This window comes from Dothidotthia symphoricarpi (genome assembly GCF_010015815.1).
Source record: "Dothidotthia symphoricarpi CBS 119687 unplaced genomic scaffold P153scaffold_25, whole genome shotgun sequence".
NCBI classification, from domain to species: domain Eukaryota; kingdom Fungi; phylum Ascomycota; class Dothideomycetes; order Pleosporales; family Dothidotthiaceae; genus Dothidotthia; species Dothidotthia symphoricarpi.
This window is the reverse complement of record NW_022985032.1, coordinates 207,102-222,555: the sequence shown is the minus strand read 5'-3', so window position 1 is coordinate 222,555 and position 15,454 is coordinate 207,102. Positions and strand designations below refer to the sequence as shown.

At 54.2% G+C, this 15,454-nt stretch overlaps 7 protein-coding genes across 7 annotated transcripts; 3 read left to right on the top strand and 4 right to left on the bottom strand.

Moving 5' to 3' along the window:
• Nucleotides 1-163: 163 nt before the first annotated feature.
• On the bottom strand, nt 164-3,191 carry P153DRAFT_435545 (uncharacterized protein; the record flags this gene model as incomplete). Its single annotated transcript, XM_033673157.1, has 3 exons — nt 2,997-3,191; nt 2,831-2,941; nt 164-2,782 (listed from the first exon to the last, which is right to left on the bottom strand). The coding sequence occupies exons 1-3, from the start codon at nt 3,174-3,176 to the stop codon at nt 164-166; spliced, it is 2,910 nt and encodes a 969-aa protein (XP_033518307.1). The 5' UTR covers nt 3,177-3,191.
• Nucleotides 3,192-3,341: 150 nt separating this feature from the next.
• P153DRAFT_141001 (uncharacterized protein) lies at nt 3,342-4,255 on the bottom strand. Its single transcript, XM_033662107.1, has 2 exons — nt 3,890-4,255; nt 3,342-3,821 (listed from the first exon to the last, which is right to left on the bottom strand). Exons 1-2 carry the CDS (start codon nt 4,103-4,105, stop codon nt 3,507-3,509), a joined length of 531 nt encoding a protein of 176 aa, XP_033518306.1. The 5' UTR covers nt 4,106-4,255; the 3' UTR covers nt 3,342-3,506.
• P153DRAFT_351456 (uncharacterized protein) lies at nt 4,200-6,562 on the top strand (the record flags this gene model as incomplete). The annotated part of the gene is made up of 5 exons (XM_033666344.1): nt 4,200-4,752; nt 4,804-4,871; nt 4,922-5,985; nt 6,041-6,253; nt 6,311-6,562. Exons 1-5 carry the CDS (start codon nt 4,271-4,273, stop codon nt 6,560-6,562), a joined length of 2,079 nt encoding a protein of 692 aa, XP_033518305.1. The 5' UTR covers nt 4,200-4,270.
• Nucleotides 6,563-7,593: 1,031 nt separating this feature from the next.
• P153DRAFT_401470 (uncharacterized protein) lies at nt 7,594-8,837 on the top strand (the record flags this gene model as incomplete). Its single annotated transcript, XM_033671908.1, has 3 exons — nt 7,594-8,119; nt 8,176-8,241; nt 8,302-8,837. 3 exons carry the CDS (start codon nt 7,594-7,596, stop codon nt 8,835-8,837), a joined length of 1,128 nt encoding a protein of 375 aa, XP_033518304.1.
• A 516-nt stretch (nt 8,838-9,353) lies between these two features.
• Nucleotides 9,354-11,312, bottom strand: P153DRAFT_327628 (cytochrome P450). Its single transcript, XM_033665334.1, has 6 exons — nt 10,764-11,312; nt 10,075-10,706; nt 9,914-10,025; nt 9,809-9,859; nt 9,649-9,748; nt 9,354-9,597 (listed from the first exon to the last, which is right to left on the bottom strand). The coding sequence occupies exons 1-6, from the start codon at nt 11,275-11,277 to the stop codon at nt 9,519-9,521; spliced, it is 1,488 nt and encodes a 495-aa protein (XP_033518303.1). The 5' UTR covers nt 11,278-11,312; the 3' UTR covers nt 9,354-9,518.
• A 546-nt stretch (nt 11,313-11,858) lies between these two features.
• On the top strand, nt 11,859-13,429 carry P153DRAFT_371234 (FMN-dependent alpha-hydroxy acid dehydrogenase). Its single transcript, XM_033669218.1, has one exon. The coding sequence runs from the start codon at nt 12,108-12,110 to the stop codon at nt 13,338-13,340; it is 1,233 nt and encodes a 410-aa protein (XP_033518302.1). The 5' UTR covers nt 11,859-12,107; the 3' UTR covers nt 13,341-13,429.
• On the bottom strand, nt 13,412-14,733 carry P153DRAFT_351446 (N2227-domain-containing protein; the record flags this gene model as incomplete). Its single annotated transcript, XM_033666343.1, has 3 exons — nt 13,412-13,983; nt 14,034-14,412; nt 14,461-14,733. The coding sequence occupies 3 exons, from the start codon at nt 14,731-14,733 to the stop codon at nt 13,412-13,414; spliced, it is 1,224 nt and encodes a 407-aa protein (XP_033518301.1).
• Between the last annotated feature and the right edge of the window lie 721 nt (nt 14,734-15,454).

The window sequence follows — 15,454 nt, the reverse complement described above, 5'->3', positions numbered from 1 at the left end:
CTACTTCCCCATGCAGTATCCGCGTCGTTCAGGAAACGAACGCAGAACAAGAAGACATACGATACCAAAGTACGTAATCGATTAAGATTCCATTCCATGACTATATCATCCCATTTCCTCCACAGAATACCGTGATTAAAACTCCATCTGCCGTACTATCTGGCTAATAAGCCGACAGGCAGACAGACAAACACAGAGAAGAAGTTGAAGCAAAACGAGCAAAACGCCATAAAACAAGACCATCCCCATCCCACAACCCCCTACAGCATCTCCTCACCCCCTCCCCCTCCCTCCCCGCCGCGCCCCCATCAATCTGCCCATTCGCCCGTCCCGCCCTTCTCCCGCGATCCCGATCCAGAATACTCTGCAGAGGATTCACACTACTCTTCTCGAAAACCGGGGGCGTATAGTACGGCGCGGGATTATCTGCGAAGAAGACCTCCGCTCCTTCGGCGGGTTTCGCAATACCGCTATCCGCAAAGAACCCCTCCTCCCCCGGTTCACCAACCGCTTTCAATTTGCGACTTGTATGCAAAAACGAACATCCGACTTTCCTACACCCCACCCCCGTACCCTCAAACCGACACGCAAGCTGCCCACGCACCGCCTTCGTATTCGCAGCACTACCAGCCCGCCGCGCCCGGGGATCATGCACCATCTCACACGCCGCACCGAGCGAACACGCACCGCTCGCATACCGCGGACAGGGAATTCGGGATGTCGGGTGTTGGTAGGTACATGAGTTGCCGCGGGGGCATTTGTTGTGGAGGAAGGGGGTGCATACTGAGTTTTTGACGGGGGCGGGGGAGGGGGTTTGGAAGTAATTTACGTTGCTGAGGTTGCTGGGACTCTGGCCCGACGGGTTCAGTGCGTTACGAACTAATTTCTTGGCCGCAGCGGAGAGCGCGGGGGTTTGCGCGAAGGCTGCGGCTGCGGCTGGAGCAGGGAAGATAGAACTCGTGTTATTTAAAGCAGATGGGTCATGGCTCCGCCGACATGTATCGCCGAATCTACAGCTGCCTTTTCGGAAGTGAGCGCAGATCGGGTGGCGGTATTGGCATGCCGCGGCGGTTTTGTGGCACTTGTGGAGGAGGAAGTTTAGGCATTCTTGTGGTTTTTGGGGATGGGCAGGGAGGGTTATGGTGTGTGTTTCCGGGTGCTCGATGCCGGTCATGGGGTCTGGGGGGTTTGTGTCGATTGGGGGTTGGTTGGGGGTGGTGGGAGTAGGGGATGGAAGGGTGAAGGGAGTAGGAGTGACTCCGAAGGGTCCGGTGGTTGGTGGAAGAATAAATGGAGCTGTGGATGTTGCGGTCATGGAGGTACTACCCGTCGACGAGCCGAACGACAGATCGAACACGCTAGGCTGCTGCGTAGACGTCGAAGACGCGAAGGACATATGAAGCGGGTTGGGCGCCTGAACCAGCTCAGCAGCTTCACGCAGCGTCAAACAGATAAAATCCACATCCCTCTTCAGCCCAGCAAGCGGCTCCAGATCCTCATGCGGGACCAGCCCAGATTGCAGACGAACCATCGCTCTGAGCTCCCACTCAGTAGCGAGAAGCTCTGCTGCCGTGTACCCCCAGCACTGCAGCATGTACATGAAGCAACGAGCCTGCGCGATGACGTTGACGTCGAACGCGAGCAACATGTCAGAATCGGTTAGAAGGTCGTGGGGCGTGATGGTCCTGATGAGCGTGTTGCTTGAGCGCCAGAGATCTTTCAGGCCGGTGAGACAGGCGGTTTTGTCTGGCATATTCAGGGCTTCGAGCTTGGCTGGTGTTACTGTACCGGTGGTGACGAGATTGGTGAGGTCTTGTAGTGCGAGTTTGTTCGTTTTGCCGGTTCTTTGTAGGGCTTGGCGGGCGGTGGCTTTTTCGTGGAGCTTGCGTTGTGTTTCTTCGTCTTTGGCTTGCTTTGCTTGATGGTGCTCGGCTTCGGTTTTGAAGATGAGGAACTGGCGCTCGAGGTCTTCCTTCTCTTCTCTGGTTTTTCGCGCTTGCTGCTCGGCCGTTTCTGCTCGCTGGCAATGCGCTTTCTCGCGCTCATCTGCATTGCGTCGAGCTTGGATATGCCTATCGACATCATCCTTGTGGCCCGCCTTCACTCCTCGAAGCTCTTCCCTATGCGCTTCCCGCAGCTCAGCAAACTTCTTCTCATACCCATCTCTCAGAGAAATAAGTTCCCTCTTGTGCTTCTCCACTTCATCAGAGATCATCGTCTTATACCCGTCTTCCTGCGCCCGTAGTTCTTTCTCATGGTCCTCACGCCGAGCAGCAAGCCCCTTCTGATACTCACGCAGCTTCTCCTCCGACACCTCGGCGAGCTTCTTCTTCACGACCATTGCAGCCGCGTGCGGAATGCAATAGATCTCATCTGTGCTGGGACTGTTGAGTGACAATCCCAGAGGGTGTAGGAAGTCACTGCAGTACTGGGTCTTTGCTACTACGTTGCGGAGATTGAAGTCGAAGCTGCTTGTGTTGATGGGTCCCGGCGATTGGTCAGTGATGGGACTGTTCTGCTTCAGATGTAGTGCATCGAGGGCGTTGCGGATGTCGTTAGGTAGGGTAGTGGCGAGAGCCGCTTGGATGGCGATCTGCTCGCGTTGGGTGGCTAGTGCAATGAGGATATCGCCTAGGTGGGAGATGTGTTTAGGAGTCTCGACTTTGCTCATGATCTCTGTGACTTGAGCTCTGTACTGATCCATTGCGGTGCGATCTAATTCGGGCTTCTGGTGCTTCTTGAGCCAACCACAGTGAGCTTCAAAGCATTCATCGACGATACGCTTCATGAAGTTAGTACTACATCATTCCAGAACTCAGGGTCGGCTTACCTCGACACTGGATTTTGGTTCCCACTTTTTGATGTCGCGTGTCATTGGACGACGCTCCTCCCGACGGACCTTAGAAGCTGTGACATTAATCTTCTGCGACGATGCAAACTGCTGTGGACAACGTTAACAAGACATTCGAGGTCAAAGTATATCAGGAGAAACTCACAATGAACGCACTCTCTTGATCTTCATCAGCAGATCGCTTCCTCTTAGCATTAGAAGTCGACATGACGTTCTCGGTCAACGGTAGGCGTGGTGACCTGGCAGACGTAGTCGAGATCGGCGTTGTACTCGTGGAAGTAGGAGGCTCTACAACAACTATGGTGTGTAGCGTTTGATGTGACATATAAGACAAACCGACCACAGTTGAACAGTAAAGAAAACAGCTACGGGGTACTTCTCACAATGCGAGGTTCTAGAGTAAGCAAATCCTGCTCTTGACGTAACGGGAAACTAGCCCACTATACTGATTCGAGCTTGTGATTAGAGTATAGGGAAAGGGAAAGAGTGTTAAGGCCCGTGCCATGACACGAAAGAGGTCAGGAGAACGTTGTGGAGAATAGAATCCAGCGTGAAAGAGGGGGGTTGGATTTGGTTGTGTGATATAATATATAACAGCGATTGCTCGCATTGTTTGGGCCATGGTACAATGTCTTTGGTCTTTGGGGGAATTGAGTCATGAGTTGAATATGTATATAGGGACTGTGAGATGGATGTTCATGCGCATTGAGGGATCGAAGGGAAACTCTTGATGAGTGTGAGATAGAGGGGATATGAGATTGCGTGCAGCGAGTTGACGGTTTGAGGGTGCATGCAGATATTCATTATGGTTGTTGTATGTGCTGTTGTGAGGCAAACTTGATGGAAACGCCTGCTTGTTACTCGCCTTGATTCTAACATGGTCTTTTCGGTGCCAGTTCCAAACTCGATAGGTGCACTGGCGTACAGTAGAGTGACATATATGGGTCGTGAAGCCTGGCGACATGTGTATCTATCAGAGGTCAGTCTTGCATTCGAGACCCTCCTGTGCGCATTCATGTTATAACTCCTCGGTCTTACTACGGTGCATATAGGTAGGACCCTGCTGGTTGAGCATGTCATGTTCTGTGACGACGCGCGTCCAAACGTGAGCGAGATGGAGATAGACAAGCGAGGCAGCACGTCGACGAAGCGGAACAAACAGCAACCAGACAAAACTACGTCAGACCAAGTCATATCCAACACGCACCGAGTGAGGTCGAAATAGAGGCGGGCCGCAGACGCCACATCGGCCATGTGCTAGCGGCAAAAGCAAGCGTGGGGACCATGGATGTAAGGGACGGGAGAGCAACCAGGGCGGACGATGGTGAGGCGTCATGCGCGTGGATGCATCCGCGCCCGTGTACCCTCTTGAATGCTTCATCGAACCGTGTAGTCACCCTCTCCAGCACCCGCGCGACGATGCGCAACCCAATCGCCTGCGTGTCGTGCCGTACGGCCAAGCAAAAATGCCTCCACAACGACGCGCCGCCGTGCGATCGCTGCAGACAGACGGGGCGGGCAAACGACTGCCAGTTCCCCCAGCCAGGCACGAGCTTCATCCACCGCAAGCCGAAGCGCCCGCGCGTGTCCGAAGAGACGGCCAGCCCACAGGCGCAGGCACCGGCTCCGGCGCAGTCGCAGGCGCTGTACCGCCAGCGCGATGACGTCCACTTGCCGAGCGGCACTGCTGGCCCTGCCGCCGCGCTCGTCTCGCCAAACGCGGCATCGTCGCAGCTCGAGGGGCTGGACGCCTTTGAGCTGCTGACGGACGAGGTCAAGAACAGTTATTTGCGGTGCTCGTACAAGTGGTCCTTCCACCACACCCCCACGCTGCTGCTGCGGATTCGTGACCGCACCCTGGAGATATGGATGGCCTGGGCGATTCTGGCGCTGGCCATCAGGTGCGCCGCCCGCTGCACACGGTATGAATGAAGACGTTTGACGCGCCGCAGGTTCGTCAAAGACCCGCCCGCGCCCTTTGCGACGCAGACTGAGGCCAGCAATGCCTACGCCGCCCATGGTGCGTTGCCCCCTACTCAACACCCCGCCGCCATGCTCACCCCCCCGCAGCCCGCCAGATGCTGCAGGCCGACCTCGAGACGCCGACCATCAGCCGCGTGCAGGCCCTCCTGATGCTGACAGGCCACGACTGGGGCGCGGGCAACGGTCGCCGCGCCTGGATCTTCCTGGGCATCGCCATCCGCCTGGTCGAGGTCCTGGACCTGACCCAGGAACTCAAGGTCCCGCGTAACCGCATGCCCACGCGCGAGGAGTTCATCGAGGCCGAGGTGCGCAGGCGGACCGCCTGGACCTGCTTCCTGATGGACTCGCTGCTGAGCGGGGGCAAGGGTCGGAAGCGGTCGTTGACGGCTGCCGATATGGCCATCCAGCTGCCGTGCGAGCGTGAAGGCTTCGTCTTCGGCGAGCCCATCTGCACCGAACAGCTCGACAGCACCGTGCGCATGCCGCCTGTGGCTCTGCCTGTGAGCGAGATTGGCATCATCGGATACAGCATGCGCGCGGCGAACATCTGGGGCAAGGTCGCGCGCTGGGCCTGCTCTGAAGACCTCAAGAACGAGCTACCGTGGGCGCCCTCGTCGCAGTTCCAGCAGCTCATCTACGAGCTCGAGCGGTGGAAGAACTCGCTGCCCCCGCGCCTGCAGTATGACCTCTTCTCCCTGCACAGCCACAACGCCGTCGACCAGGGCCAGGCCTACTGCTACATGCACAGCATCCATTTCATGAGCTACATGTTCCTGCACCGCGCCTACCTGCCCGTCCTGGGCCCCCAACAAAACGGCGTAAACTCGGAGGAAACACCAAACTCGTACAGCGAGCATAGCGAGATGTGGAAGACGTGGCAGAGGACGTCGCGCAAGGAGCTGTTCAAGGAGTCGACCATGGTGCTCGAGATGCTCGAGGAGATGCGCACCTTTGGCGTTTTCTTCCTGCGCGGCCTCGTGCCCTGGATCGGCTTCACCATCTACACAGCCGTGGGGGTGATGCTGTACTCGTTCAACTACCCCAGCCGCGACGACGACCCACGTATTTGCGAAAAGTCCCGCGAGCGCGTCATCCGCGGGTGTACTTTTCTCAAGGAGATGAAGACGCAGTGGCCCATGGCAGAGACATGGGTAAGCCATCCACCCCGCACGCACTCCACCAACACCCCTCTAACCAACCCCACAGTTCGAAACCATCAAGCGCATGCAAGCCTACTACCGCTCAGTCCTGGGCCAAGACGCCCCAGCCTCCCACGAGGAACGCCAAGCCCTCCGCCGCGCAATGGTAGACTACGGCGCCCTCCAACCCTCCCCAGTGCAGAAACACGCCGACGCGACCAAAACCCAAGAACGCATCGTCGTCGCCTCAAGCCACTCGCCCGCCTCGCAGTACCGCGATGTATGTCCCCCCCCCCCCCTTTCCTCCCATTCAAGCTAAGCTGATTTCACAAACTAGCAAAAACCCACCATATATGCAACGCAATCCTTGATTAGCCCCTCCACGGCTGCCCAAACGCCGAACTTGTATACATCGCAGTCTAATCTCTCCTGGGGTACGCCGCATGCGGTGCCGCCGTTGGAGGCGGATGAGAACTTTGATTTGGGGGGTTTTGATTTGAGTAGTGCGGATATGGAGGAGATTATTATGGGGGCTACGCAGGATTTTTGGGCGAGCTTTCCCGGTGAGGTGGGGGTTGGGTATCAGTGAGGGGGTGGGGGTGGCCTCCGAGGTGGTGCAGAGGCGAGGCGGGTACTTGTACTACTACTTCTATCGATTGTTTTCTTGTCACCCTTTCTTCCCTCTTTCTTCCCTGTAAACGGTAATCTGTATCTCCCAGTGTTGTTTATGCGCCTTCTCTTCATGCCCAGATCTATCCACAACGTCTCACTACCCTCTTGCGAACCGTTCCTCGGGAATCAGGATAGACATATCTACATCCCACACTCTCCCACCTTGTCGATTAACGCATCATCTTCCCAGCAGCCAAACGTCATGTGCTACGAATATCTAACAGGACACATTTGTTAAGAACAGCGTAGCTCATGCTGCCGTACTATATACGCGTATAACATAGAGATTGGTCGGGCAGCACAATACTGAGGTTAAAAATAGGTAAACCTAGCTTTATCCAGAATGGGCTTTTCGCGCAGATACTCAGTCGCACATGACGTTTACGTTTTGAGAAGGAAGTGCGTTTCCCAGAAGTAGAGGCATTTTTGTGTGCGGTGTTGGTGGAGAAGTTTCAAGGTGGAGCTTCTTGGGAGGGAGGTGATGTGGGGTTACAGTTATCTAGTGATGTGTGTGCTTTCTTGTCAGGGTAGGGTGTGTTTGATTGGGGGGATGGGGATACTTGCTGGGTTAATGCGTAGCTGCGGAGGAGGGGAGGAGTTGGTGTAGAAGTAATAAAGGCTCTTCTCAAGGGTCATACGGTGAAAGGCTTGACATGTTCCTTTGTTCAGCGTCGCAGGAGCAGCCCAATATAGAAGGAGTGTAACACAGGCCTTCCTATGAAGTTCACGTAACAGCTTCAACTCCCCTTCACCTACTCTTCACCAATGGCCAAGTCGGTGAGTGGGTCAACGTAGCGTTTCCAAATCCAGCAAAATTCACCTTCACTTCACCTCCTCTCGCTTATATACCTTGACGACGCACTACTACAATTATCCCACACTCTCCTCTCCCCTTACCTCCTCCATCCTCTTCCAATTGTCCTACAACAACCCACCAACTCCCTCAAAATGGCACGCCTCAGCGAAGAGCACTTCAAGCGCACCCCACTCACCCCCACGCCCACCCTCCCAACCCGCCGCCCAAGCCGCTTCAAAGAGATCTTCAAACCACGCTTCAGCCTGAGTCCCAACGCCAACTCGTCGTCCAACACACTGACAAAGGCCCCGCCGCCACCATCTCCATCACCCCAAACCACCATGACACCGGGCTTCGAAACAATCGGCCTGCTGCCTAAGGAACGCACCTCCCCCTCCCCCTCCTCTGCTGTTCCCACACCCCAACAACAAGGCACAACCAGCGGCGCCGAACTCGCAGAGGAGCTGAGAGATGTAGGTGTGCCGGGTGGTATGCATGTGCATGCGTGTTTTAGAGACTTTGATGGTGCGTATGCGATTACGGAGGAGGGGTTCAGGGATAAGGAGGGGAGGCCGTTGACGGAGTATGAGGCGGATTTGGGGAGGGCGGAGAGGGCGGATGGCGGGGAGGGTGGGGATGGCGGAGATGGTAGGGGTAAAGGGACGGATGGCGGAGATGGTAAGTCGTTGGTTCTGGGCTTTAGCTTTGTAGGGGGCATTGCTAATGGTGGTTAGGTGGAGTTGATGGACTGTTCGATGGGGCTCGCGCGCCTGAGCGTCTGGATTCGCGTTTTGCCAAAGGTGAGTGAACTGGTTTCCTTCTCCTACCTTGCGTGTGAACGAACTAACTATGTGGTGTAGATACGCACGTCAACGAGGAGAAGAGCAGTAGTACCCGTCGCCCCTCTGCGTCTAGCATCTCGTCCTCCTCCCCGAGTCAGAGCATCTGCGATTACATCGACCGCCAGACCAACAAGGCTATCCTCGAGCACGAGCGCACTCACACTCACACGCCAACACAGTCCACGACGCTTACCCTGACACTGAAACTCACCCCTTCCCTCGGGCCAAAGGTTACCACTTCGACCACCAAATCCATCGGTCCCTTCAAAATCTCCGACGCGCACCTCGCTGCATCCACCCAATCCCTCATCCTCACAGCATACATCCTACTCTTTCTCGGCGCGGCGCTTGTCGGACCTAAGACGTTCTTCCTCACGCTTTGGCGGGTTGGTGTATTGTTGGCTGTGTATGCGGGAAGTGGTTGGTATCTAGGTTGGGGTGGTGATGGGGTGGAGGATGTGCTGCTTGCGCCGGTTGGGTGGGCGGTTGGGGGTTTGGGGGTGGAGGTGGAGGGGGAGGGGGAGGCCACTCATAAGTTTGGTGTGAAAGGTTAGAACGTGGAAGTGTATTGGCAACAAGAAGGCGACGAGTGGCTTGTAGTGGGGAATTTCTGGATACACATGTGGCTTTTCACGTTGGAGAGATTGCATGGAGATGCGAGTTCAGAAGAAATGGGAGGTTGACGTGGGAGTCTTTAGCCGGGCAGAATTAGGTCATGCCTTCTTCGTACAAGTTCAAGGGTGCTGGATACAGGATATCCGACTCAGTGTTTGCCGTGCCCTGAAGTATCAACGTAGCGGCTCGCCTTCTTTCTCATTACTCTAAATACGTACAGCAATCATGGTATCGAAAACTTGGAAAGTACGCACAGTTGAATAAATCTCAAACATCCCGTAATCATGCAGATCTTAATCGTTTCCCTTTTTGCTTGCTGGTGGGCGCCTAGAAGTAGCTTCTACCCGATACTGACTTGGGTTTCCAGGCGCTGTTTAGTTGCTTCTATGTAAGGAGAGTTTTCGTGCTACTGCTTATTTAGATAGACGCCGTGCATTTGTCTATAAAGCTAGACAGTCCGAGACCATGAGCAGTGACCATGCTAAACTTCAGTATCCTGATATTGCATGTCAAGAGCTTATACCGAGAGATGCAAAAAATTATCATCCGAACATACCTTCATGAAAACATCGACGTGCTCCCAGTTTCCCCCCACAATATGCGCATTCCCTCATCGCCACTCACGCTCCCACCGGACTATCAGCCCTCTTCTCTCGAGGCGTGAGCTTCATATCCAGCCCGTCTTGCTTCACAAACCACCTGCACTGTGTTAGCAACCATATCCCCACTTCTCGTCGTGGCGAAACGTACCAGCAATGCTGTTCCGGCAGCCTTTCCGGGTCTGCAAGCTCGATATCGAATTGCATGAGCAGCGAAGGAACGAGTTTGGTGATTTCGATCCAACTCAAATCTGTTGTTTGGTTAGTCGCCCGGCCGGCATTTGAGTAAGAGGAAGAAAGGGGGGGCATACTCCTACCAATGCAGCCCCGGGCGCCGCTTCCAAAGGCGAAGAAATTGCGATCTGGGATGGCTGGTCAGTGGGTTTCGTTCGTACTGGAGAGGTGATGCAACGCACCCATGATACTTCGATCACCCTCCAGCCATCGCTCAGGCCGGAATGCCTCGCAGTCCTCACCAAATACCTCTTTCTGTCTGTGGATGACCCACGGGTTTGCGCCAATGATGGTCTGGACTTGCGTCAGTGCCGCGCAGCCCAGTTCATGACGCGGTACTTACACCTGCGGGGATAAAAACACCCTCATACTCGAATCCCTCGGCTGGCACAACACGCGGAAGCGTCATGCCCACTGCAGGATGCATTCTTAATGCCTCGTAGATGACGGCCTGCAGATACGGCATCGCAAACCCCGTTTTAAACGGCATGTTTTGAGTGGCATCAAGGCCTTCCTTTTCAATCGTCTGCCTGATTTCCTCTACGAGCTTTTCTTTCACACGAGGATCCTTGCAGACATTGTACAGCACAGCCCCGATGCTAATCCCCGTCGTATCACTCCCAGCGAAGATATTACTCGCCGCCATGCTCAACACGCCATTGTCGTCGAACTCCTCGGGTTTCTGGTCCTGCACGTCTTTCAGCGCGGCTAGGATGTCGCGATGGTCAGAACCCCGGCCTTTGCGGTTCTCGCACTCCCTTGCGGCGAATTGCCGAAGCGAGCCATTGCGGTTGTTGACTCCAAGGTAATTGCCAATCACCGGCATGATGAAGTCGTGCAGCCAATAGAGCCAGGGAACCTGACCAATCCAAGCCGCAGAAAGAAGCGCGTCGTCGATAGCGGAGAACGAGCCGTCATCTTTGCCAGCGGAGAGGAAGCCAAAGCGGCGGGAGAAAGTCACCTCGCCGATCACATCTGTTCGCTATGTCAACAATCATCTATGAATTTACTAAGAAGGTTGTCCACACGCACCAAAAGCAAACATCTGCGCCCATTTCCCCATATCAACTCCCTTCCCACCCTGCCCCACCTCCCGCACCCGCTCCAAAAACAAATCTAGCGTGGAATCCACATACGGTTCCAACTTCCTCAGCTGATCCAGACTATAAATATTACTAACCAGCCTCCTCTGCCTGCCATGTACCTTCTCGTTCCTCTCGCCAAACAAATCAAACGTGCGATGCCCCTGCCAGACCGAGTACCAGTCGCTTTTCCAGAACTTGGTACCAGCACCGTAAATAGTTTTCAGGGCCGCTGGGTCCGAGATGCTGACTTCGTTTGGCGCAGTGCGCACGAGGTGGCCATGCTTCTTGTGTAGCGCGATCATGGTCGTATGCATGTCGCCTTTCCGGCTGCGATGCACCATCCAGAGGCGCGAGAAGCGCGCCCGGAAGGGTCCGGGGACTTTGCGCAGAGGGTCGGCGAGCCATGTGTATGTGAGGGCTAGGGCAACGAGGGCGACGAGGATGGGGGTTAGGTTGCCCATTTTGGATGGATGGATGGGTTGGGGAGGGAAGTGGGAAGGGAGGAATGTGGAGAACGAGAGGGTAGGTTGGGGATGAGGTCAGACATCATGCTATGCAATGCAGTGCAGTGCGGATCTGGGGATAGAGTTTAGAATGTGGAGTGCTCCACACTATGTCAGTCCTAATGGAGTTAATCGTGTACGATGCTCCGCACCCCGCGTTTTCCGGCTCGCCGCCACCTCGGAGACTTTGGGCTGGGTATGTCATGAGGGTCGTAGTGCTGAGCGCGAAGTCGGGGTCTTCATTGGATAGGCTGCAGAATACGTAGGATGTTGGTCGTGAACAACTCTACGCTTTGAAAGTTTATGTTCACGTACATCTCCAACGATGTAAAGCTTGTTGTCCGATTCCTGACAATGATAGACGTCGGAGGATCAAGACTGCCGACGAGCCATATTCATAATCGTCGGGGCTCCGGGTGAGATCCACGTGGGGTAAAAACCGAGAGATCCGCGAAGCTCGGTCGAGATTTCTGGTTCAAACGTCACGTCTTTCTCGGCTTGAATTCAATTGGGAATCTGAATTATCCAGCGAGAACGCACGTTGGAAAATAACCATGGATTGGAAAATTTAATACATGTAAATGGATTTGTCAACTCGCACTCCTCGGATGCGGTTCCGGAGTTGCTTATCGCAGTTAAGCCACCGCCGATCAATGAAGCCATGATGATCCCTCGATACCGTCGCAATCTTTATTTCCACAACATCTCCTTCCACAAACATCACCACCCAAACGACACTGTCGTCATAAATCTCAACCTCAACCATCTCCCCACAAACAACCGCAAACATGGCGAACTCCAAAAACTATGATCTCAACTGCCTCACTATATCCGAACTCCAAGTCCTCGCCGCCGAGCGCATGGACAAGCAAACCCGCGACTACTACAACGAAGGCGCAGATTCCGGCTCAACACTAGCAGAAAACATCTCAGCGTACCAAAAATACCGCATCCGGCCGCGGGTCCTGCGCGATGTCTCTGCCATCGACACGAGCGTGACTGTATTCGGTCACAAAACTAGTATTCCGCTTGGAATCGCATCTACAGCTATGCAAGGCCTTGCGCATCCCGATGGCGAGATAGCCACGGCGCGCGCTGCCAAGAAACTGGATGTGGTGATGGGATTGAGCAGCTTTAGTACGACTAGCTTGGAGGACGTGAAAGGCGCGTTGGGAGATTGCCCGGGTGCTTTTCAGCTGTATCTGTTTGAAGAGAGGGCGAAGAGTCAAAAGCTTATTCAGAGGGCGAAGAAGGCTGGGTATAAGGCTGTGCTACTGACTGTCGATACACCGGTGCTGGGAAGGCGGAATCTGGAGATTCGGAACCAGTTCAAGTTGCCGAAGCATTTGAAAGTGGCGAATTTTGTCTCGGACGCGAAAGAAGAGGAAGGCGAAGATAAGGGTGCCGAGGCGATTGATGAGAGCAAGGATACGAAAGAGGATAATGTTGACGCCACTGGGTCTGAAGGTAGCGGGAAAAGAGCCCCCCCTTCAGGACCCATCACCTTCCACACACATGCTGCCAATCCGACATTGAACTGGGAACACGACATCGCGTGGCTCCGAGAGCAATGCCATCCCGAAATGGAAGTCTGGGTAAAAGGCGTTGCGACAGGCGAGGACGCGATCTTAGCGTGCCACCACGGTGTTGACGGTATCATCGTTTCGAACCACGGCGGACGTCAGCTGAACGGTGCGATGGCAACACTAGACGCTCTTCCGGAAGTAGTCGAAGCTGTCCGAAGCCAGCCTCGTCCTATCCCCGTCCATGTTGATGGCGGTGTTCGACACGGGACGGATGTGTTCAAGGCACTGGCTCTTGGCGCAGACTTTGTCTGGGTGGGGAGACCGATCTTATGGGGCTTGGCGTACAAGGGGCAGGAGGGCGTTGAGCTCTGCCTCAAGCTACTCGGTGATGAGATCAAGTTGTGCATGGGTCTTGCAGGGGCTACAAGCGTCAAGGACATCAATAAGGAGTATCTGGTGAAGTTCGACAGGAGCGGGTTCGTGAGCCGTTTGTAAGATCGACGAGTTTGTACTTTCTTTCGTCTGATACTGTATAAAGCCGAAGTTATACGTACATATTTATTGACTCACGTCTTTCTCGCCAACCAAACCTGCGCTTTATACGCATTCTTCGTCAAAGCCTTCCCGTTGAATCCGTACTCCGCCCCCGTACTCCTAACCTTCCCATCCTCGAACGTCAACGCCCCACACTCATCCCCTATATCTTCGAACACAAAGCCCACCTGCTCCACAACCGCAATAATTTCATCCAAACTGAGCTGCACAAACGGGCCTGTACCGTATAGCAGCGGCCCGAAGTTCAGCCACTGACCACCGGGCCTCAGTAGCCGGTAGATGGTGTCGAAGTAGCTCATCAAGTTGCGCGCGGTATCGATGAAGAAGTGCGTTACAATGACGTCGTATTGTCCTCCTTGGCCGTTGAACGCGGTGTTGAAGTCTCCCTCGACAAGGAGAACGGATGGGTTGGGGGGTATGTTGGGGGCGGTGACTTTGCGGAGGAGATCGTCTGTGGTGGCATGGTGCGACAATCCGTCTATGAAGGGGTGCATAGCGAATGAGACTTCAGGAGTTCGGTTCTCGATGTAACGGTAGCCGACGTTCATGTACATTGACCATTCGTTGAGTGTTACTTCGAAGTCTGCTGCAGATGAGTAAAGAGAAATCGTGATCGGGTGTCTTGCGTCCTACCTCCGAGATTGGCGACTTCGTGACCTAAACGTCCGACTCCGGAGCCAGGGAGGAGGATCTTGAGTGGCTTTCCGCTCGGAAAGGTTGTTTTGAGGGTTGAAAGCGTAGTGAGGATACAGGGAAACGCATCGTTTCGTTCTTTGACCCCTTCGTCCGCCCAGTCTCTTACAAAATGCTTCAATGTCTGGGATACACTGATGCGATCAGCCTGACGTCCACTCTTCTCCGCTTGCCAAATATGCTCATCCAATTCCCGTTGTTCAATACCATAGAAATCCTTCGCGTTCTCCACAATATCCATGCAAAGGACTGCATTGCGATAGATCAACTTCTCAATATCGTCGAGCTTCTTCTTATAATTCACCGCATGCTCCAAGGCCTGCATAGTGGTTAGCTCCCAGTTTCCTCAAGCCGGAATCGAGTGTACCTGTTTCTGCTTCTTGCCGATATTCTTATATAGTCCGCGCCATCTATTCCGCTCTGCCATGTTACGCTCTCGGTATTTAGCGAATCCAAAAAGCGCTTCCAGAAGTCTTCGCCGTGGGTGATTCGCATCCCATTTACCGTGACGCCGTTTCATCCTTTCCATCAAATGAGCCTTCTCTTGTCGATGCCGGGGGGACTCGCTAAGCGCCATCGAACCTATCGCCGATAGACCCTGTGCGGATTGTGCTACATTGTCGACATATAATGCTTCCATTGGCACAGTGTCGGCTGGAGTGGCTAGGGTAGATGTGATTGATCCTTTAGCTGCTACGGCGGGAGTGCTGATGCCAACTAAGAGCAACAACAGACAAAGTAGTAGTGGAGATCTCATGCTTATTCTCACTGGGACTTTGGAATGCGAGTTGTATCGCAAACTCCAAAACAGCGAGGGTTCATTTCTGAGTACCCTGATGTCTGCCAAGTAACTGTGTGGTATTAGGTCCTTGGTCTTTGAGTGGCGATCTTGGAATCACAGCACGGTTTGGAGCACTCAAAACACACTGGTGCCAGCATGGAGAAAGAGACTCCTCCCTTCATGTTCCTGTCCCTGTTTGCCATAGAAACCGCACTGGCTCTTTCTGAGACATTTATTCCAGAGCTACTCTTCCAGGCGTTGGTGTTCATTTCTTTGTTGTTGCGTGGTTTTCGAGCCATGATTCAGAGTAGGTTCACTCGTTGCGTGGTCCATTTGATGATGTCTCGTTCATAGTTTGCCTCATCCATACTTACTGATGCGCTCATCTGACGCGTCCTCTTAGAGATCTTTTGACAAGAGACTGTGACTTATCTGATGCGACATGACAGTTTGAGATGTGACGCCTATCAAAGTGCCCTGTCCCAGATTCCACACATGTGACTTGGCGAGTAGCAAGGTAACAAGTTGGTCAGGGCGCGTTGTAGACTTCAAACCTGTCTTCAAAGTCACCTTTCCATTT

Excerpts from the sequence above, each read along its gene's own strand:
- P153DRAFT_141001 (XM_033662107.1), bottom strand. The coding sequence starts at position 4,105 with ATGGCCGATGTGGCGTCTGCGGCCCGCCTCTATTTCGACCTCACTCGG. Across the intron at positions 3,822-3,889 it reads TCCTACCTATATGCACCGTA|ATACACATGTCGCCAGGCTT; the intron begins GTAAGACCGAGG and ends GACCTCTGATAG.
- P153DRAFT_327628 (XM_033665334.1), bottom strand. The coding sequence starts at position 11,277 with ATGGGCAACCTAACCCCCATCCTCGTCGCCCTCGTTGCCCTAGCCCTC. Across the intron at positions 10,026-10,074 it reads GTGTTTTTATCCCCGCAGGT|ACCATCATTGGCGCAAACCC; the intron begins GTAAGTACCGCG and ends ACGCAAGTCCAG. Across the intron at positions 9,749-9,808 it reads CCGGGGCTGCATTGGTAGGA|ATTTGAGTTGGATCGAAATC; the intron begins GTATGCCCCCCC and ends ACCAAACAACAG.
- P153DRAFT_371234 (XM_033669218.1), top strand. The coding sequence starts at position 12,108 with ATGGCGAACTCCAAAAACTATGATCTCAACTGCCTCACTATATCCGAA.